The following is a 22,688-nucleotide window of genomic DNA, read 5'->3' on the forward strand; positions in this document are numbered from 1 at the left end:
GCAGTGGACTAAGCCACAGCTTGCAATGCCAGCATTCCATTCAGAGTATGGGTTCAAGTCCTCACTGCTCCACTTCTAATCCAGCTCCCCATTTATGTCCTGGGAAAGCACCCTAGTACTTGAGCCCTGCCACCCACACGGGAGGTCCAGATGGAGTTCCAGGCTCCTGGCTTTTAAAATTCATAGTAAAAAAAATATGAAACAACCCAAAATATGAAGAATAAAAGTGTAAATATCTAAATTATCTTTAGGCATCCCTCAAAATACAACGGGTGTTTTTAAAAGTGGGAAAAAGGGAACTGAAAATTTCTTTAAGGCAACAAAGTTTTGAAACCCATGTGCAGTTTTATCATTAATATATCTTCATGAACTTTCTGAGGATTCCCTGTATTTATGAATCCCAAGTTTGAGGACACCATATCTCGTAACTTCATTTTCCATACTTTAAAGTCCCCTTGTACACTTAGGCCGTGCTGTCATTATCAACCTACAATGTCTTGGAATAATTCTGGAAATGCAATGACTTGGAGACAAGTGTTAATTCTGTAGGCTTCTGATAAAATGCAAATCTGCCTTGACCAAAACAAGCCTGACTCCGTGTCACCCCTGCAGCAGGAAGGACACGTCGCTGCCCCTACTGGCTGTGGGCTTGTCTCCCCACCCCCGAATCCAGGCCCCTTCACAGTTGAGAGGCCACAGATGGCCACACAGGGACAGGTCTGTGACAAGCTGCTCCCAGAAAGCAGATCAAAAGTCTGACATCCGGGAGCTCAGCATCTACTTAGCCAAGAATAAGTGACACAGGGCAACTTCTGAGCAAGGTTTGCAGTAAGCCCACTGCTCAACAGCCTCAACCTACAGGGACAGTTCTTTCTTAACTCAGCGAAGCAGTGATAGCAACATAAGCAAGGAATCTTCTAGAGACTCCCAAGGCTATAAGAACTTCTCTAGATCTCTCATCATACACTGGTCAAAAGAGAACGGAGGGAGCAATGTGGTATTTCAGTTCCACCACTGCTTCACGTTCCCCGTGAAGCTGGCACTGGCTACAGAGAACCATAAAGCAATGTTGCTTGACCTTCTCTTTAACCCATCCTTCCCTCCCGATAGATTTCAAGTTCTCTTTTCTTATCTAAATGACAGAGTTACAGAGAGAAGCAGAGACAGAACGAGAGAGAGAGCTTGTGTTCTCTGGTTAACTCCTCAGATGGCCACAAGAGCTGGAGCTGAGCTGATCCAAAGCCAGGAGTTTCTTCTGGGTCTCTTACATTGATGCAGAGACCCAAGAACTTGAACCATCTTCTGCTGCCTTCCCAGACCATAAGCAGGAAGCTGGATCAAAAGTGGAGTAGCTGGGTTGGAACTGGTAACCGTCTGGGATTCCCGCACTACAGGAGGAGACTGCTACACCATGGCAGTGATCTCAAATTCTCTTAATGCTGTGCTATCCAACAACAGGTTGGATAATATTAAATCTCCACTGATAATATTAAATTTCAAAGGATGAGTGGCATTGCCCATTCTTAGAAATTCTACCACACAGCTATCTTCTCCACTCCCCATATGTGAGAAGCCCTTGCTCAGGCTGCAAACGCATTAGCAATTCCCCTCTCCAGAGCTGGGACTCCAGCCTGGCAGCTACAACCCCAGCTGGAAGTGCCGACGATCCGGGTGGTTGGCATCCTGCCACCCAGGGCCTAGGTATGACCCTACGCCGGTGTGGTTACTTGGAGAGTGACCCAGCAGAAGAGAACGCTCATTCTCTTTCACTGTCTCTTCCCAAGAAGAAAGGAAAGAAAAGAAACCCCTCTTTCCCGATCAGCATCCGGCCTGCCTGTCCACCAGTCAGACTGCATTGATTTTTGCAGTGCTCTCCTGAGATCAAGAGCCACACTGTCACTCAAAGTTCCTGCTGGACAAGACAGAAGACATGCAGGAGACTGGAAACCAGGTGGTCTGTGCCAACAGTGTCTGAATTTCCAAGAGCCTCCCAGGCACTGCGCTTCCCTGCCTGGGTACCCAGAGATGATTACACGATAGACCTGAGAATCCACTGGGCCCTACACATCACGCGACACTGACCAGCTCTCCTGGCCCTCGCCTCCACTGTGCCTCAGCTCTCAGCACATGCTGGCCAGCAAGGTGGTCTCTCTGGCTGCACGAAACAAGTGGCCCTGGTGCTGACAGCTCTCCACCCACCTCCCAACACCCACAGGAAGGGACCCTTGGTCCTCAATGAGCACAAGCCACAGGTTCGCGGAGCGTACACCAACCCCGCACCGCTGCTGGCTTCCAGCACTGTGGTCAGCTCCAGTGATCGCCAGCTTCCACTCTTCAGAGAAGAGGAAGCTAAGGGTCAGGGTGACAGTCAACAGTCCAGTCAGTGCCCCAGCCAGGAGCACAACGCAGGGCCTCCGGGTGCCAGGCGTTTCAGCAGACCACAAACAAGAAGCTGATTTTTAAAATTAAGGATGGGGGTGGGGAGAGATCCCTCTTCCTCCCTCCATGCCTGCAAGTTCATGACTGATTTTAAAAAAAAAAATGACTTGGGCCTGGCACGGTGGCGCAAGTGGTTAAGGTCCTCGCCTTGCACGCCCGGGATCCCATATGGGCGCCGGTTCTATCCCGGCAGCCCCGCTTCCCTTCCAGCTCCCTGCTTGTGGTCCGGGAAAGCAGTCAAGGACGGCCCAAAGCTTTGGGACCCTGCACCCGCGCGGGAGACCTGGAAGAGGCTCCTGGCTTCGGATCGGCATAGCATCGGCCGTTGTGCTCACTTGGGGAGTGAATCATGGGATGGAAGATCTTCCTCTCTGTCTCTCCTCTCTGTATATCTGCCTTTCCAATAAAAATAAAATAAATCTTTTTTAAAAAATGACTTATTTATTGTCAAAGTCAGGGTTACAGAGAGCAAGACCATTTCCATTCACTGGGACGGGCTGTGGACAGAGGCCAGAAGTTGTATCTGGATCACCCTTGTGGGCGGCAGGGGTCCAAGCACCTGGACCATTCTCTGCTGCTTTTGCCAGACCACTGCCAGGGAGCTGAATCAGAAGTGGAGCAGCCAGAACACGAACAGGTATCTATATGGGATGCTGTCAGAGCAGGAGGCAGCCTCACCTGCCACACAAGAAAGCCAGCCCTGCTCCTTCCTGCTTCTCTTTCCTCTACACCTAGAATTTCACTGGTGGAACAAACCGCTGTGGGAAGTGCAGCAATTCTGCTGATTGCGCTGGCTGAGATACAAGTATATCGTGTGCTCCCATCTGGCCCCACCCCACCCAGCCTGCAAATCACCACTGTTTGCAAAGCAGCAGCGTCTCACCGAGGTGGGTGAAATGTTTCCTGGTTGTAGCCCCATGCCGGCCAGGGTCTTGGCGAGCTCCACAGCATTGACCCCACAATTGGGGGCCACGTTTGCTTGACATCGGATGTGTACGTTCATTTTACAGACTGCAGGGAGCAGAAAAGAAAAACCAGGTTCAAGAGGAAGGCAAGTCAACACGGCCACAAAACGCAGAACTTTTGAGAGCCCAAAAGATGACAGCGAAACTCAGGCAGGCTGGACGAGGTTGCCTTTCACAGAATGAAACTCAGCCCTGTGGCATTTTCTCTCTCTCTGCTTTGTGCAGGAGCAGAATGCCTGGCACCCTGAAGAACAGGTTTGCAAGGCCATCTTTTCATCATGACTTGATGAAACACATTCACCGAACTCACAGGAAATAGTCACTGCTGACTTACTGCCATGATCCGGCATAGAGATTAAAACGTCCATCACAGTGACAAGTACAGCCAATTAAATCACAAAGATGTGTGTCGAGTCGCTTTCTTCTTTGCCTCCTGCAAGGCAGCAGTCTCAATGCCACAGACAGAACACTGCTCACACAGGACAAGTCAGGGGCTCTAGGGACAGCCTGCTGTCTGAGTATCACTGCAGATGGCCAGCCCTGGGAGCGCTGGGCACGCATCCTGTGGGGCTGCTGTTTTCGGGGTTTGCAGCCCGTGGCGCTAACTGCTTTGGGAGCAGAAGGCACCCTCATCCTCTTTGAGGGTCAGGTAAAGAAATGCTGATTGAAACAGGAGAAAGCTGCTGGTGCTCAGCAAGCTGCTCTGAGTGATGAAGGACCTGAGAATTTCTGTTTTAAAAAAAATTGTTTTCATTTATTCAAAAGGTAGAGAGAGACAGAGAGAGCCATCTCCCATCTGCGGGTTTGCTCCCCAACGAACGCATGCAACAGCCAGAGCTGGGACAGCTAAAGCCTGAACTTCAAGCAGCTCTCCCAAATATTTGAGCCACCATCTGTTACTTCCCAGACTGCATGTTAGCAGCAGGAAGCTCAAGGTGGAAGTGAGGCTAGGACTGGAACCCGAGCTCTCCGACACAGGACGCACACGTTACCATGGATACTGGTGTGCACAAAGCGCCGGCCCTGGAGCTGAGGTTTCATTAGAAATAAATCCAGATGGAGGTTCTTGCATGAGCCCTGCTGAGGGCAGATGGAACTGAAACGGCACCCAACCGCTCCTGCTTGATGGAGCCAGTCCTTCTCTGAAGTATTTGGAGCATGAACCAGCAGCTCATCTATCTGCTTCTCTCTCTCTTTCTCTCTGCCTTTAAATCAACCATATAGACGTGTTTTCCAAAGTTCATGGAAAAAGATGGGACTCAAAAAGAAGTTTATTTTGGTGAAAAGAATTCAGAAATCCATGCATAGACTTCCTCTGATATACACTGTGCACAAATTTTTTTTTTGAAGACCTGCATGGATTTTTAACATTTACGGCATCCAAGTAAATTGTAATTGTGTACTCCACAAACCTCTCAAAGTATCCTTGTATTTTAAAAAGTATTTGTATGAGGGAGAAAAACAGTACCTATTAAGTGGGTAGCAGGTGGGAGGGTATCTGAGTACGGACTGGCTGGCAGGAGGGCAGATCTGCCGGCCTCCCCAGCGATACACAGGACAAGAGAGGAGCCTCGCACACAGCACCTGCTCAGCCGTCAGAAGATGACATCAGCTGTCCAGCTGGACTTAACATTTGACGTACAAGAATTTGGGATTAAATAGCCATGGATATACAAACACGTAACAACAAAGATGTGAATTGCTAACATAGCTGGTGGCACCCATGCCAGATGAAGTCCTGAGCTCAGAGAAGCCCAGAAGCCCCAGTCGAGTGGAGTGGGTCACTCAGCACGCATTAACTCACTTTTGCATTGGAGCCCTTGCCGCATGATGCCCCAGAGCAGGGAGCCGCAGTGATCACAGAAGGTGGGCACTTTGTAATTGTGGATATTGAACTTGTGCGGGATGTTGATGCCAAACCTCTGCTCGGCAATCTGTAGACAGGAAGGGAGAGCGCAAGAGATCAAACTTCAGCACGCCACCTTTGTAGAAAACGTCATAGGAGCCCAGGCAGAGCCAAGTGCTACTCCAACACCCGAGCTGCGTATATCACCTTACAGGACTCGCCCCTTTGAGTGACCTGGGGCTTACTAACTAGATTAACAAGACAGAGAGAGCACCCACCATTTGGGGGGTGGGGAGACCCATGGAAATTAAGACTTTCATTTTCTCTCTTTTACTCAGGCTCCCTCTCTCTCTCCACACTCCCCCCTTCACGTCCACATCCCCTTCCCAGGACTTTGTTTTTTAGCCCAGGATTGAATGGGTGTCTTATGGGTCAAATGCATACTTGCTATCACCACAGTTTTTCTAGAAATTGTGTTTCTGGAGAAAAGATAGACATAGGTGCTCAGAGGACATGGATACACAAAAGGAATCCACCCCAAGGGACAGCAGCTGCTGGTTAGTTGGGCCACACCAGTGTATCCCGTGATAGCTACACTGGCCAGGCTTTCTGCACCCCACACCACAGCTGACACAGTCGTGGACACCAGGCCAGCACCTGCAGTGGGGCATCACTCCTCCTTCTCCTAAGAGCTGCGGTTCTCAGCTCTGTGCACAATCCCTGGAAACCCCAGGCATCTACTGAACCACTGTGTCCGGGTCAGACTTTCCAAGGCATCTGCAACTCCACTGTGCATACTCAGTAACACCTCAACTGCTTCCTCCTTTCCGGATGTAAGATGTGTGACTCCCCTCTCGTTGAATGCAGTGATGGGGACCAGAGGGAAGCCCACGGAAGGACAGTTACTTTTAAAAGTCCGTGGAAAAAAAAAAAAACAGAATGGGAAGATGTTTATTTTGATGCAAAAAAACCCAACTAAATCTGAATACAGAATTGAGAATACACATTTTCAATGCATTTTTGGAAGACCCTTGCATGCATGAATTTCATACTTTCTTGGCACTAAAATAAGTTTATCCTTTAATTCCACTTATTACAAACTTTGGGAAGTGCCCTTAGAGATCCTCCTGTTTTGAGCACTCGTAAGAGGTTAGAGCCAGCCAACAGCCTCCTTAATTGGGAAGCACGGTGCACAGTCCACCATACATTCAACACATCCATGCTTTGTGGTTTAACCCTCTCCAAGACCCTAGGAGGGAAGTCGTGATCCAGTAAGACTGAGGCAAAAAGAAGCTATAGGCCTTGCCTGAACTCTTGATGTTAGTGGCTGGTGGAGACTGGTTTGGAGTTCAAGTTCAAGTGGTTGGGTACCAGGGTGAAGGTTTCTTTTATTCCACCCAAGCTCTCTCTAAGCCTGTGGTCTCCACCCAGCTGGCCACTCCCAGAGTCCTTACAAATAGAGGCTTTGCTACCCAAGGACAGAGAGGCAAAGGTCACGGAACCCAAACAGGGAGAAGAATGTTAATTCCATTACCACCCTCAGTGTCAAGGACTGTGGGAGAGAAGCAGGACAAGGCAATGGAACAGGGAGAGCAACAGGGTCCCGCCCCCCCATCCCCCCACCCCCCCACACACACGAGACAGCGGGTGCTTAATCCACACACTGCTATCCTCTTACCTTGGAATCCACTTTATTAATGTTGTTCTGGCAGGTGCAAGCCGTAACAATCAGATGATGGCAGCGTTTATGGACGACACAGGTACATACTAGGAAATTAAATCCAGCAATGATACATCACTGATCAGAAGCTTGCCACACAGCCCACAGGACCATGCGATGCCATTGTCAGGATGTCTGGCCCATGAGGTGGCGGCCAGCGCTTCCCCATTGCTACCTTCTCCATTGCCATCTTTAGGCTAATGCTCTAACTGCCCATCATCGGGACCTGAGCGTCCTTCCTCTATGCTGACTGCACCTGTTCCCACCACCAGAGGGCTCTTCCCTTGGGCAAGTCTGCACATGGTTGCCCCAGGATGGAAAACCTTCAGGGACATCTCTTTGCCTGTCTGGTCAGATTTCCCAGGCAAATGCCACACCCCCAACCTGAGGTTGTCTGGTCCCTTTCTTTTATAGATCTAGCTGTTGCTAGCACAACTAAACAGTCCCCACCCTCCCCTATACGTTGCTACCCCCTGGATAGCTCCTTTCCCTATTGACCAATTAAGTCGGCCACAACTCCAAAATCGCCTCTTCCATGTGGATGTACTCTAGCCTGGACCCCTTTCCCAGCTGAAACCCATGTCTTTCCTGTGACCTCCCAGTGCCCTCCAACTCTCTTCACACCCTCTGCATCCAGCTGCCCCCGTGCCTTGGCGCCTGGAGCAGAGATGGCATTCAATACACATATTAATGGAGTGACTCAAGTAATTGTTCCCACACCCAGAATTTTCTGAATAACATTACTTATTCAGTCTTGGCTAGAAAACTAACAGTGCAACCTCAATAAATGAACTTCTGCATTTTAGTAGTCTTACAACAGAAGCTAGGACCCAGTGTTTTAAGGAAACTCTACTGTTAGATTATATATAGTAGTTTTGGTCCATAATGCAATTTTAACTTGGATAGATTTATCCTGGTTAAGCCATGTCAATGTGTAAATTTGTTTTGATAAAGAATTTTCTATCCCCCTCCCCATACAATCCCCACCCCAAAATCCACAAAAACCTGATAATGCAGATGAACTTAAGATGGGGCCCATGACATAGTGTAGCAAGCTAAGCCTCTGCCTGTGCCACTGGCATCCCATATGGGTGCCAGATCAAGTACAGGCTGTTCCACTTATAACTCAGCTCCCTCCTAATGTGCCTGAAAAAGCAGCAGAGGATGGCCCAAATCCCTGGGACCCTGAACCCACATAAGCAACCTGGATGAAGATCCTGGCTCCCAGTTTCACATCAGCCCAGCTCTGGCCAATGTGGCCATTTGGGGAGTGAACAAGCAGATGGAAGATCTCTCCCTCTCTAACTCTGCCTTTCAAATCTCTCTAAAAAAATAGATCAACATAACCAGCAGGGTAATAGGAAAATATTTAGCATTTTAAGGGTTTTTTTTTTGAAACATGTGAAAGGATTAGGATTAAATGCATAAAGAAAGTGATTTGTCAGCCAACAGCACTCTATCTTAAAACAAACCTGGCTTTCATCAGGTTGGCTTTTTGAGAGCACCCAAAATGCAGAGTGCCCAGAAAACTGGTCCTCCACATTAGTCACTCAGTGGCATGTTATTTAACTTCATGGTATTGTAAGTTTCTAATTTTTCTTCCTGTTGTTGATTTTTGTTTTGTGGCGTTTCATTTAAGGGGATGTATTGTAACTGTGTAATGGAGACTATCATATCCAGTGGCATGCTGTTTAACTTCATGGCGTTGTAAATTTCTGTTTTTCTAACTGTTGTTGATTTTGTTTTGTGGCTTTTCACTTGGGGGATGTATAGTGACTGTGCAGTGGAGACTGACATGTCCAGACGTGAGGATATGGTGCAGTGTGCATCTCTACTTCCAGATCGAGGATGGACTCCCAGTGAAACTGTTGGATGTGTCTTGACAATGGGATGCTGGCCTCTCTGCCATTGCCCATGGCTGCAATGATGGACTTAGGACTGTTGATGAGGAACTATGCTGTTGTAATGATATGGAAGAACTCAGTTTGGGGAAGGGAGAGAAGAGAAAAGGGGAAATCCCAGGGCCTATGGAACTGTATCATAAAATGATAATAATGAAAAATGGAAAAAAAAAAAAAAGGTTGTTCTCAAAGCCAAAAAAGAAAACTGGTCCTCATCCATGACAGGACCTCAAAACCATCACGCCTCACACTGAAGGCTCTTACTTTTCAAGGCATTTGGTTTGTTCTGTAACAGCTGAGCTAGACTTGATGAGTTTTATCCATCCTTTCAAACAACCAGCTGTGGCTTCTTGCCCATGCTCACTTCAGGCTTACTCTTCCTTCTCCAGATTTCCTAACGCAGAAGTCTAAAGTACTGAATCTCTTCTTGCTTCTGATCTATGCAGTCACGCTGTAGTTTCCCATTTGAGCTTTGGCTGCATTTGCCTATTTGGATAAATCATATTTTCACTTGGTTCCAAGTATTTTTTTATGTTCTCGTGAGTCTTCTTTTTCTGACCCATGAAACTAAGAATGCGTCGTTTCTTCTTCAGATATTGGAGATTTTTTTCCAGCTCCTTTTCTGCCGCTGATTTCTAACTTAATTCCAGTGTGGCCTGAAAAGATAACTTTTTCCTGCCTTTTCTCATCTTTTCTATTTGTGGATGTGTTTTATGGCCCAGAGGAGGGGTCTCTGTCGGTCAATGTTCCTCGCCAGCTTCAGATGTGACATCTGTACTGTGGCAAGGAGTGTACCGCTGGTGTCAGATTGTGACTGTGCCATTCCGAGGTCTGACTGACTGCTGGGTCTGCGTGGGGCTGAGCTGCTGAGGTCTCTGGCTGTTAAAACTGGATCTGTGTCTGCATCAGTCTTTATCTTAGCATTGCGATGTTGGCTGTCAGGCCCTTCCACGTTAAGGATGACTGCGTCTCTTACGAGAACTGACCCTTTGGCTTATCACATCAAGTCCCTCGGGATGGATCATTTTCCTGGCTCTGAAATGCCCACTCCAGTCTGCTCCTTCGCAGCTCACCTGAGGTTTCTCTCCCTGCCCAGGCATTTGGTCCCTCCGCAAGGCGAGAACAGGAGCACTCTCACATCCCCTGAGCTCTGTAAATAGCAGGACCCCTCTGAAAACCAGACCACCCAACGTCCTGGCACAACAGGCCAGAGAGGGGAAGACATAAATCAAGGTAATCAGAGACATATCCTGAATAGGGTATGGTAAACTCAAAATTCTGATCTTGTGTCTTCAGACTTTTCAACTTGACTTGGTAAGATGATCAGACCAGATAATGGGAGCCATCCGTGTACCAGCAGGCACAGGTGAAAAATTAATAACCAGCTTGGCCCCTGAACGGTTTTCTAATTTAGGGATGAATTCCTAACATATGAGTTTAGCATTGCTGTCCCATTGATTCTACATCCATTTTCCCCTATCTTTGGGAACTCAGGAGAATTATTCATATGTATTAAAGTTACAATTAGATTCAAAAGTAGGTCTTATTCAGTTTTTCCAAGGGAAATGTTTTACCTCCCACCCCCCTCAGAGAAAGTGAGATTTTCTTATGGAGACGTGGGCTGTCAGTCTAGGACACTCAGTGCTATTTGATCAAATATGATAGTTACTTTATACAAAAGCCCTTGGTTGAGGAGGCCCAGATAAAGGGATCGCTGGATCCAGCCTGGGTAAACCACCCAAGGGAGGGGCTTTTTATCATTCCTTCCACTTTCTTCCCATCCATTTTATTCCCAATTTTACGAGAACATTATTAAACTGGTTGTCCTAGGATTGTGAAAATATGTTATGAATAATAACTCAGAGGATCACCCACAACATTTTTTTCAATATTTCTCACTGTTTTGGTTAAATCAGTAAATTACAAAAAAATTTTAAAATAGTTTCTATCTTCCCTCAGGGCAACTAGAGAGCATTGTGGGAACAGGTGTTTGGCCTAACAGTTAGGACACAGTGGGATGGCTGGATTTCATTCCCAGATCTGACTCCTAACTCAGCTTCCTGCCAGTGGAGACCCTGGGAGGCAGCAGGAATTCAGTTCCTGCTGCCCATGTGGGAGACCCCAGTTGAGTTCCTAGCTGCTGGCATGAGCCTCAGCTCAGCCCCCACCACTGTGGGCATTTGGGTGGCATACCAACAGACAGGAATTGTCTCTGTGTCTCCTCTCTCTCTGTCTGCCTCACAAATAAACTAATAAAAACTTGGAAAAGAAGACAATAGCAACATCATACTACTTCACACACCTACTAACAATGGGGATGTAAAAATCCAAATCTGTGCCTTTGAGATTCCAGGGAATGGCTCATAAAAAGGCACTAGCTTTTAGTGCGCTCATGCCATTGCTGAGGCAACATTTTACCTATGCCATGTTAGTAGACAGCTTGGCTTCAGAAACAAAAATGTCCCATGTGCACTAAGATGCACCAAGGTCTAACCCAAACTAAAGACTGTAACACGTGGAGCCTTCTTTGATCTCAGCACTTGTTGTTACAACATGAACAGACTGCATCCTATTTTCTGTTGGCATAAACATCTTTTGACAAAAGAGTAAGAATAAATATAGCTTTTCAAGTTTTCTTACCTTGGCATTGATAACCCTGTTTTCCAAACACTCCCCTATTCAAGAGAACAGAAAAAAAAAAAATTAGTCACAGCATTTCAGCAATAACTCTCCTACTATTACAGTTCCTTAAAGGGAAATAAATGTCACTCTGATTCTTTAAGAGGAAAAAAAAAACCACAGTTTTGGGGCAGAGATGATGTGCTCTTTGAATGACTATGAGGCACAAAGGATATTGTGCAGAGGACAGAAATGGGTGGGTACCCTGTGCCCCCCACTCACTCTCTGGCAGCCTCCTGACACCCTCATCTGCCTGCATGCCCAAGCCTCAGGGTGACGTGGAACCCCACCACCCTGTACTGACCCCACCACCCTCCTTGTGCCCGCACATGGGCTTTGTGCCCACAGCTAGGATTGCTCTCTCCCAATCATATCCTGTATATGATGATGTTATTATTCTCATTCTCACTGATACATCCACAGGCTGGGCCACACACAGCCCAGAGGCTAACACTGTCCCATCCAATGCTGTGACAAGCCACAGGAGGCAGCTTCCCAGCATGGCGGTGATGCACACAGCCTGATGATGACACCTGGGGCTGTCTGCTTCTTTGGGCCCTAGACACTTGGTGATGAGAGTCAAAGCCAACAGCCACTCATAACAGGAGAGGGCTTTAAAACCTCCACGGAAAGAGTATATGATGAAAAAAAAATAACAAAAAGAAAACAAAAACAAACAAAAAAAGAGTATATGATGAAAAGCTGATGTGTACGTAGCTTTCACAGGTTTTGGCATCAAAATAAACTTCTGTTTTAATTCCCTTTTCCACGAAGCTTTTGAAGCACATTTTGTTGATGTAATCCATGCACCCAGGTTGTGTGTGTATGTGGGTTTGTGTGAGTGTAGGTGTGTAGGTACGTGTCACAGAGTTAAAGGTTGCTTGGGGGTGGAGTTAATATTTCCTTGGTGGAAAAAAAAAACTCAGTGAAATGCTTGAAGTTTCCATGACAAACATTAGCTGAGGTCAAAGTTTCACCACAAATGCCTACTGGGGCCAAACAGATCACATCGAGGTGGGAGCAGAAGAGCGTGAGGTGACACAGCCGGCGCAGGGCGGTGGCCAGCAGTCAGCAGTTGACCACAAGCCGGGCGTTGTGGCTGCAGGGAGGGTGGGCGTGGCCCGTGGGTGTGCAGACCCATGGCTGCAGCTCTCGCTGCAGAAAACGTGGGCGGAGGTTCTTCTGGAGGTGTTGAACTGTTATCACCCTTCTGTGGGCTTCTCACCAGCAGCCGGCGGAGCCTTGCAGAACTCTCCATTTAAAACACCAGAGAGTCGGTCTTAGCCTCCAGGGTCTGACTGCTCAAAGGGGCGAGACCCAAGCAGTCAGCGGAAGCAGTCGGCGGTCCCGACCAGAAGACCTAGTGCTCCGGCGAAAACCATCTGTGTCCTTTCCAGCTGTTAAGCCGTGTTTTCTCCCACCAACGTGGCTCAGGGAAACAAGAGCAAGCGTGGATGTGTGTGTGTTGAGAGGGATTTTCTCCTTCTCTTTCCAAATACTTATACTGAATGCTGCCTCTAATAAAATATAATTATGACTTGTTCAGTTCGCCTTATACATTTGCTATTGAGAATTAAGCATCACTTGCACATATAGGAAGGTCTTGCCCTAAAGCTTGAGAATTTTTCATCTTTCAATACCTAAGTCCCTGACTGCCACAGATGACATTACAGCACGTGATCCCCGAAGCTGAGTACTGTCAGGAACACACCGCTGTGTGGTTCATGTTCTTGCAGTAACTCATTCCCGTAACTCCTCCATCATGTGACCCACGCTTTCTTATGGCAACCCTACTGAATGTTCTTCACCCAGTTTGTTGATTACCTATTTACTCACTATGTAGCTTTTCTCTCTTACATTTGCTTTTTGCTTCATTCATGAATCATTAGCATCCTTCCCAAAACGACTGAAAAAAAGAAAGCATAACTAAAACTTGGGTCTGTGGTTACTACTTACTCTGTAATGGGGTTTAAACTATCGGGTGGTCAACATATGAGGAGGGTGCTTCAAAAGTTCATGGGTGGGCAGGCATTTAGCATGAAAGTTATGACTCTTCTTGGAATACCTAGATCCCAAGTGCCTGGGTTCAAATCCCAGCTCTGCTTCTGACTCTAAGCTTGTGGCTAATGTATATACTGGAATGTAGCAGGTGTTAAAGGTCGTAGAGACCCCACGACCTACACAGAAGACTAGGATGGCATGCCTTGCTCCTGGCTTTGGTCTGGCCCAGCCAACGCTATTGCTGGCATCTGGGGAACGAAACAGTAACTAGAAGATCACTGCCTCTCTTTCCATTTCTCTGCCTTTCCAATAAAAAAAAAAAGAAAGAAATTTAAAAAAAAAAGTTTGTAAAACACATAATTCAAGGTAAGTTTACTTTGGTGTAAAAACGTTTTGAAATCTATACATATTTTTTTTCATAACATGCATTTTCCATGAATAGAGCCCTTAATAGGCACAGATCTCAAATGTTTTTGTACCAAGATAAACTTATCTTTTAATTCTATTTGTAATAAGCTTTCTGCTGAAGCTACCCAGAGCAAGTCTCCAGAGATGCCCTTTGAAGGGGCAAGCTGGGGGGCTTCTTACCAGATGAACTCCCTGCAGTGAGAGCAGTAAGTGGGTTGTCTCAGGTATGTGGCCATGAACTTGTGCCCGTTGATCTGGTGGACTCTCCTTCGCATAGCCCTCTGGCGCTTCCTCGTAAAATGTTTGAAGATTCGGTCTCTCTGAAGAGTTGCTGCATATTAAAATAATAAAAAAAAGAAAATATGTAGTGAGTCTAGCCATGCCAAATATATGAGAAAGTTTAATGCTTCAAATATTCTGGGACAGGTGCCTGGCCTAGCAGGCAAGACGCCAGTTAGAATGCCCGTGTAAGAATGCTCTGAGGGGCTCAGAGTGACGGGATTGGTTACCCAAGCCCTGGCTCATGACTCCAGCTTCCTGCTCATGCACACCCTGGGAGGCAGCAATGATGGCTCAAACGGGCGGGTTCCCGCCCCCCATGTGTTCAGTCTTCGCCTTCCTGGGCACGTGCGGAGTGACTCAGCAGATGGGGACAGCAAGCTCTCTTCCTCCCTCAACCAATTTATTTTTTAAAACGAATGAGTAGCAATTAAACAAGCAAAAACCCACACAAGTAAATACACTCCAGACTACTACTCCTTTCTTTAAGACCCCAAACACTGCAAAGGTCCTTTCCTAACCGTACCTTTCTACATGCCTGCTCCTGGTTTAGACATTCTGAGCATTGGCCGCAACGCAAACATAGTAAAATATGTCTGCCACATAATTACACTTGAATTTTCCAAGACACTCAGAGATCTGTAAAGCTTACTTCCTCAGCAACGGTTTTAAATGAACCACTTATGAAAAGACGATCTAAGAAAGCATGCAAAAAATAATTTGCTAGTAAATCTCAAAGCCTAGAAAAACAGAAAAGATTTCTCCTTTTCAATTGACAGATAATACTTGCACATCTCATGCGATACACCGTGATGTCTCAGCACTTTCATACAACGTACACTGATCCCCCTGGGATGCTCGGGTTGTCCGTGGTCTTTGTGATGAGAACATCCTAGCTATTTTGAACCATACGACACAACACTGTGAATGATAATCCCCATCTATATGCAGATACCAGGATGGATACCTCCATCTGGTGTGATTTCATGCCCCAGTTCCAGAATCATCTCAAACACATGCTAAACAGGAAATGATAGAAGCATAAGATAGCACAGAGTGATAGTATGATCTAAGTAAGATATGGAACAAAACTCTCAAGTCAAAGGGATTCAGATTTGCAACTGAGGAAGTTGCTACTAAAAGCAGCAAGTCAAAAGGATGCAGGAGCTAGTACAAATGAGCCCAGCGAACACCCCAACACGCCCAATTCCTCTTCACTCATTTACAACGTTCGCTCCTTTATTGTACATACAGAAAACAGATCTTCTCCAAGTTGGAGGAAAAGCAGAATCTAGGCATAGAAAGGTATTTTCTGAAAACGATGTCTTTTCTTTCAAGCTTGATCTAGTCCTAGTCTGAGGCTGGCCTGCATCCCAATGGAAGGCACCTGAGCCCCAGCAGGGAATGAACAAATGAGGGACCCACCACCGACCCTCAAAACTAAAGAACCTCAGAACTTCCCTTATTTGTAGAACATACACCAAGACTGTGTTCTGATTTCCAATTTCTGAAAGCTATACTTCAAGTTAAAATATCTGCTTTTGGTGCGGGCCCAGTTGCATAATGAGGCTAATCCTCTACCGTGGTGCCAGCCTCCCACATAGGCTCCAGTTTGTGTTCTGGCTGCTTTACCTCTGTCCCAGTTCCCTGCTCATAGTCTAGAAAAGCAGTGGAGGACGGCCCAACTCTTTGGGTCCCTGCACCCACGTGGGAGACCTGGAAAGAAGCTCCTAGCCCAGCTCCAGCTGGCAGCAGCTGTTCAGGGAGTGAGCCAGCAGATGGGAGGAGATCTCTGACTTCCCTCTCTCACACAGTCATTCTGACTTCCAAATTAAAAAAAAAAAAACCTTCTTTTTAAAATTTCTAAGTTGTCATTTATCAGCCCTACAACTGAAATGGCATTGCCTCAAAAGAAAGAGAAAAAAATCAATTCATCCTAGCACTCTTTTTCTTTCTTTTCCTCGTTGTGTGTGTCTTAAGTGCCAACGATCACAAACACGCTCCATTCTGTACTGCTCACACTGCCTTACCGTACGGTCCCTGAGGGTGTGCAATGGCCACTTCTTTCCCCACCCAGTTAAACACAAATTAACATTTCTCTGATCAACATGAAAGGCTGACTTCCTGGGATAGAAAGAATTCACCAGCACTGAATTTCTTAAGCTACTCACCCAAAAGCTGACCCAGAAGAGGCTAATTCTGCTGTCAGAGGAACAGTGGCTGCCACATTACTGACCATGGCCACTGTACTTCGTACCACTGTACCAGAGTACTTCCTCAGGTGAGTCACTGGACACCTGCTGTATAAACCAAGCTCTGACTCTACCAATCAACTGAAGGACACTTACCGCGACAGCCTGTTCCCTTTGGTCTCCCAACACTCTTCCCTCCCTGCAGGTGATTCAAAGAGGTCCAATTCTACCCAAGATGGACATGTACAGCAAGAAGGCAAATCACACTCGAACTCTTCAATGAACAAACACTTGCTGAAGGGGCGCTTTTGATGAGGTGGATGCAGTGGTCTCCAGTAGCACTGCAATTCTACCTGCTCCACTTCATGTTCGGAGTATGTGTAATCTCTGAAAAGAACCCTAGTTAACCTTCCCGAACTTTCTCAGGAAGACAAAGTAGGAGGGTACATAACACAGTGTGTGGAAGATGGAATTATACAAGATAAGCTTATTTGAGTGTGAAAAAAAATGTGGATGCATGCATAGTTTTTTTTTTTTAAATAAGTATTTGTTACGAAACTTTAAAACATTACTTTATCTGCTTGTTTTATTATTTGTGAGAAAGATTTCTCATTCATCTACTGGTTCACTCTCCAAATGCCCACAACAGCTGGAGTTGGGTGGGTTCAAAGCTGGCAACTCAATCCACGTCACCCATGTAGGTAGCAGCCAGCATCATGGCCTTCTAGAGTCTGCACTACCAGGAAGCTGGAGTCAAGGGCTGGAAACAAGTGCCAAATAAATAGCCCTTCTGATGTGAGATATGAGCATCTAAACCAGAGTCTTAATCGCTAGGCCAAACCCTTGCCCCCTGCCACGAATCTTCTGAAATATCCTCACATACCACTGTCCCCAGCCCCATGGAGATGGCACCAATTGCAAAATTCCTGGGGCCCGGTGCAGTAGTCTAACAGCTAAAGTCTTCCTCTTGCACACACTGGGATCCCAGATGGGCACTGGTTCTAATCCTGGCAGCCCCGTTTCCCATCCAGCTCCCTGCTTGTGGCCTGGGAAAGCAGTTGAGGATGGCCCAAAGCCTTGGGACCCTGCACCCACGTGGGAGACCCAAAAGAGGCTCCTGGCTTTGGACTGGCGCAGCTCTGGCCATTGTGGCCACTTTGAGGAGTGAATCAATGGACTCTGTCTCTCCTCCTCTCTGTATATCTGAATTTCCAAACAAAATAAAATAAATCTTAAAAAAAAAAACTCCTGACAAGCTTGGTAATGATTCCCCAGGAATAGAAACACTAACACTTTCCTGTCCTCATCCACATACTTCCATAATTCATTCAGTCACCATGAAGTGAACAGATTAGAGAGTTCCTCTGTGGGAAGATGAAGACACTAAGTTAATGTAATCACCCCATACCCAGCCAGTGCTACAGCCAGACACAAAGTGAAATTTGAAGGGAATTGCAAAATGCAAATTCAACTCTCCCTGGGGGTCTAATTACCAAGAAATTACTGAATCCCTTAATCCCATCAAGATCAGGTAAAAAGGTCAACTGTATCACATACTTAACATTTCATGAACCAAATCCTCCTTTTTTTTTTTTTTTTTTTACAGGAACTTTGCAGTTGACTGCTCAGGGCCACAGGGACCTAGGCAGAGGTCACTTGGAGCTGTCCATCACTGCAGCCGTGTGTTGACGTCTGTGCAGTTGTCTTTGGCCCGTCCTGGAACACCCTTTCCTCTTGTTTCCAATCAGTTTACAAGCCTTTCTACTGTCTACCACCTTAGAAACTAAGCCAGGAGCCAGGAGCAACACTCGCTTCCACCACAGCCCCGCACATAACACCCTAATATCCTGGGCACTGTGTCTCTTGTCTCTGGTCACCTCCCCTTGGCCCCTGGCTCTAACCAGACTCTTATCTTTCCTGGATTTACTTGCTAGTGAGTCTCTCTGTCTACAGAGAAAACACCCACACTCACAGGCACCTGGGAGCACACAAGAAAACTGGGACCCCGTGACTTCAGTGGTGTTCACTGTCACCAGCTGGCATGAATTCGGGGCCCGCACTCCGCTCACCTGGCTAGACTGGAACCCACTTCACAACAGAGAAGGGAGGGTTTGTGCTCACTGTGCGACAGCCTCTCCTAGGACACCTGGGATGATTGAACCTTGTGCCTTGAACAAACCAGGGCTTTGGGAAATCTTTCAGATCACATTTTAGTGGCCAGCCCCATCATGCTTTGCAACTCCAACTTGCATCACAACTTCTGTTTGGCTCCTGAAGTACCTAATGCCCCAAAGTACAGGGCAAGCTGTCTCTTAACTCTTGCTGGCTTTTCCTATCTACAGGTTGGGGTGGGGCGGGCCCTGGAACTCATAGGAGTTAAGTTTTGATAAGTTTCCTCTTAGAACAGGTGCAGAGCAACCACATCAAGTACAATGAAGGTGAATTGCTGTGAACCAACATTCTGTGTCGTCTGAGGAGCTTAAGTACCTTTAGACAAATGCCTGGGAGTTACCAGACAACGCTTGGGGGTGTGTTTCATTTGCAAAAAGCCGTGCTGGCTTGAAATCTGTGAGCTGTTGTTTAGAAACCTGTTCTCTGACGCCTCTGGAAAACTGTTGTTGACTTTATCTCAAAAAACAGCAGAGACTGCATCCTGCTTTGTCTTACTCTAACAAACTGAACTGAGCACTTTCTACTCCAGCAGCAAAAACACGCACTTGGAGGCACTTCTGCAACATTCCAGTGTGGGGCAGAAGCAGCTCTCGGATGAGTGCAAGCAAATGAAATGGGGCAAAGAAAACACAGGGCCTGGTTTTTTTTTTGTTTGTTTTTTTTTTTTTTGATTCCCAGGATCTGTTGATAGAAAATGCATTTAGACATTAAGTTAGACTCAATGGAAAATGTGATTGAACTCTTTACTTGAACTTGGCTAATTGCTAGCTCTGTGGCTGGTCTCCAAGGGACCGTACTGAGGGCTGCAGCAAACAGGAATAGGGTGCACAGTTGGGAGCCCTTCTGTCAATTTTGCTTCTCCCCTTTTAAAGCTGGGTGGTCCTCAGCAAGCCATCCAACTTCTCCTGTCCCAGTTTCCTCATCGCCAGCATGAGCAGAGTATATTTTTCCAGGCCCACTGTGAGGACTCAGTAAGTGCATCACAATTAGGAAAGCACACTAAGACCTATGATACGTGTTGTTAATTCTTCATACGGCCACAGAGTTCCGCAAGTAGAAAAGAATTTTTAATTCAACTGTCTTTCTAGGACAGTCATTATCTAAAACTAACTCGGAATTTGATATCAAAAACAGCCAGACAACACTGTCCAAGATTTGTCTAGCTAGCTACTGGCAAAGCACACACCAGCATCTTCCACTTCTGATATCACCACACTGCACCCGGCCCTTTATAAAACACGGGGTCTTCCCACATCCCTGGGAAGCGGTACATTTCCTGGTGAATCAAGGGTTAACAGACGGGTTACGTGAGGTTAAAAGCCCTTGACAGAAGTGAGGAAGCCAGACTCCGTGTCCTCTTTTGTCAAGCTACCGAGTCACATGGCTTCTTTTCTTCTTCCTGAGAGAGTTTTATCATTTGTACATGTGGGAAGGAACAACTGTGAGAAAAAGCAAACAGGAAAATCTTCAACCAAAAGTTCCCAGTCGAGAAGGAACCAGCGCGCTCTGTGTGGGTCACCCAGCTATGTCCCCAAAAGGCCGTACGATGTGGCAGCAGACCTGTGCTGAGCGTTACCCAATGTGCTGAGTGTGCAGCCACGGGACTGTGGAACTGTGTATGAAGAATGACACGCAAAACTGTACACGCAGACAGCTTCTGTTAGAAGCAGTGACGATACAGAGAAGCATTGGTCCTCACGCCAAGCACATGCCACCAGCGCCCGTGAGGGGCACTGAGTGGGGCACAGTCCCTTGATTGACACAGGAAAGTTTCCTGGAGGGGCTGAGATGCGCAGTGGTTTGCAAGAGAGACAGGAGAACGTGGTGAGAACAGGCACAGGTTCCAGGAATCTGCCAGCAGCGGAGATCGAGGCTGCAGCCAAGGGCGTGGTGGTCGAACATGGCAACGCAAGCTGCTCACACAGCACTCAACCTCTCTGCGTACTTCACAAACTCAGTGATCAGCTCGGACGTTAGAGGAGCCCACGCGGACCCACCTACACAGCAACGGGCAGCAGTCCTGAGCCGAGCAGGGACAGGAACACCATGTCACCAGGCTGACTCCTGAGCACCCGTGACAGCTGAGCCCACTCACAGCCACCACTCCTACCAGAAAGGTAAAATCAGAGCAGAACACCCAGATGTGACGCTATGAACAGGGCCCAAAGTTCTACCAAGGGAGAGCCTCACGTGCCCGTGTTAATGGGAAGAACGCTCTCCCCTCTCATCATTTTACCTTCCTCGGCTCAGGCATCTGGACAGCTTTTCCATCTCAGCCCCTCGTGGATTCCCTGCAGCCCACTGCTGAGGCAGGTGTCCTGGCCAGGGTTTTGCACACAATCCTTGCAGTCTCTCTGGGTGTTCACTCATCTCTTCAGAGGCCTCACTCATTCACTTGACTTTCAATAACTGCTGGGAGACAGCATTCAAACACAGAAAATGCTACAGGGCTTCCAGCTGCTCAACTTCTATTTTCCTAAGATTGATTTATTTATTTGAAAGGCGGAGCTACAGAGAGAAGGAAGAGAGAAGAGAAACAGAGAAACAGAAGAAATCTTCCTTCCTCTGGTTCACTCCCCAAATGGCCACACCAGGCAGAGCTGGGCCAAAAGCTTAGACCTAGCAGCTTCTCCCAGGTCTCAAACATGGATGCATAGGGCAGCACACTTGGGCCATCCTCTGCTGCTTTCCCATGCGCATTAGCAGGCAGCTGGGCTAGAAGGGAAGCATCAAGGACCACAAAGGTGCCCACAGAGGATGCCAACATCTAGGCAGCATCAGTTTAATTCACTGGGCTATAACACCAACCCTGAAGCTTATTTCTCCCATCCAAACACTAACCAGGACTGAGCCTGCTTAGCTTCCGAGCACAGACGAGGTTGGGTGCATTCAGGGTGGCACAGCCACAGACCCCTAAGCTTACTTCTGAGAAGCTTCTCAGCACTGTCCTGATGAATCCCCAGGTAAGTCAACGCCGACATCGGCTGCATGACCCTCTTCACAGAAGATCACAGCACCCTCCACTACCCAGACACAAACCCGAGAGAGGGCGTCAGGGGCAGGCCTTTCTTTCACTGCCCGCTAATCCTTACTCCATTCTGCTCACACCCGTCCCGCCTTGCAGTTCCCCAGGAGCGGAGCTTGAGCGAGGTAGTTTCTCTACGAAACAACACCCGCAAGTCCAGAGGTGGAGCAGGGAAGGAAACCCAGAGAGAAAGTGCAGGCTTCCAGTGTGGGAAATGGAATCCCAAGCACTTCCGAGGATCTCAGCAAGTTAGTAGAACACCTCTGGAGATGGGCAATGGGCACAGAGGGCAATCTTGGGTATTTATCCTCCAGCGCCTGTTGTTTCCTCCGTTGCTTCTGAAGAAAGACAGGATTAAAACCCCAGAATTTCCAGTGTTATTTGTGAGCGAAGAGGAAAACAGGGATGGAACATCCATTGCATGTATTATCTGCAGTAAGAAAAGGATTCAAAAATTTTCAAATTTTGCAGAAGGTTTGAATTTAAAAGATACATGTCGTTTAGGCAAAATAATTTTTTTTAATCCAGACATATTTCATAGAAATAGGCATTTCCACGAACTTTTGAAACTCAGTTCTTCACTATATTGTACTAACATCCACTTTCGTCTTTAATTCAACATTCCATTTACTTGTCTGCTCTTCATGGTTGATGCCCACCAGCTCCTCTCTTCCGATGTTTGTTGCCCCACCAGCAGGAGGACCTGGAATATGTTATTTCTATCTGATTGCATTTTTGGTCCTGTCACCCAGCCTCCCTCCAATCTACTCCTCCCACCCTTCCTATCTGCTATAGTACCTATTCCAAGTGAAGACAAACTATAAAAAAAAACTGCCAGTTGAACATTATTCCATTGTGTCATTTAAGCTTCAGCTTTATAAAACAAACATTTAAAAGAGCCCTGCATCACAGAAAACGTAAGTAGAATATCCATTGATTTATGGGCACATTTATATAAATTAGAAATGAAATAATTAGGAACTGTCTTCAGTCCATAACTAGACAGTGAAATGAAAGACAGAATGGTCCCTTTATTATTTTTGGAACACTCATTATGTTTA

The 22,688-nt window shown here is 46.9% G+C and overlaps 1 protein-coding gene across 1 annotated transcript in view; it reads right to left on the bottom strand.

Annotated features, from left to right (window-relative positions):
• Positions 1-22,688, bottom strand: part of PRKCH (protein kinase C eta) — a 220,856-nt gene that overhangs the window by 85,503 nt on the left and 112,665 nt on the right. The window contains exons 3-7 of the mRNA XM_040975480.1: positions 14,140-14,290; positions 11,512-11,546; positions 6,929-7,017; positions 5,209-5,338; positions 3,323-3,450 (exon numbers count right to left, since the gene is read on the bottom strand). Of these exons, the coding sequence (XP_040831414.1) occupies positions 3,323-3,450; positions 5,209-5,338; positions 6,929-7,017; positions 11,512-11,546; positions 14,140-14,290 (533 nt within the window). The remainder of the gene's footprint in view (positions 1-3,322; positions 3,451-5,208; positions 5,339-6,928; positions 7,018-11,511; positions 11,547-14,139; positions 14,291-22,688) is intronic.

This window comes from Ochotona curzoniae, unplaced genomic scaffold (genome assembly GCF_017591425.1).
Source record: "Ochotona curzoniae isolate NIBS_2020 unplaced genomic scaffold, NIBS_Ocur_1.0 contig_2688, whole genome shotgun sequence".
Classification (NCBI taxonomy): domain Eukaryota; kingdom Metazoa; phylum Chordata; class Mammalia; order Lagomorpha; family Ochotonidae; genus Ochotona; species Ochotona curzoniae.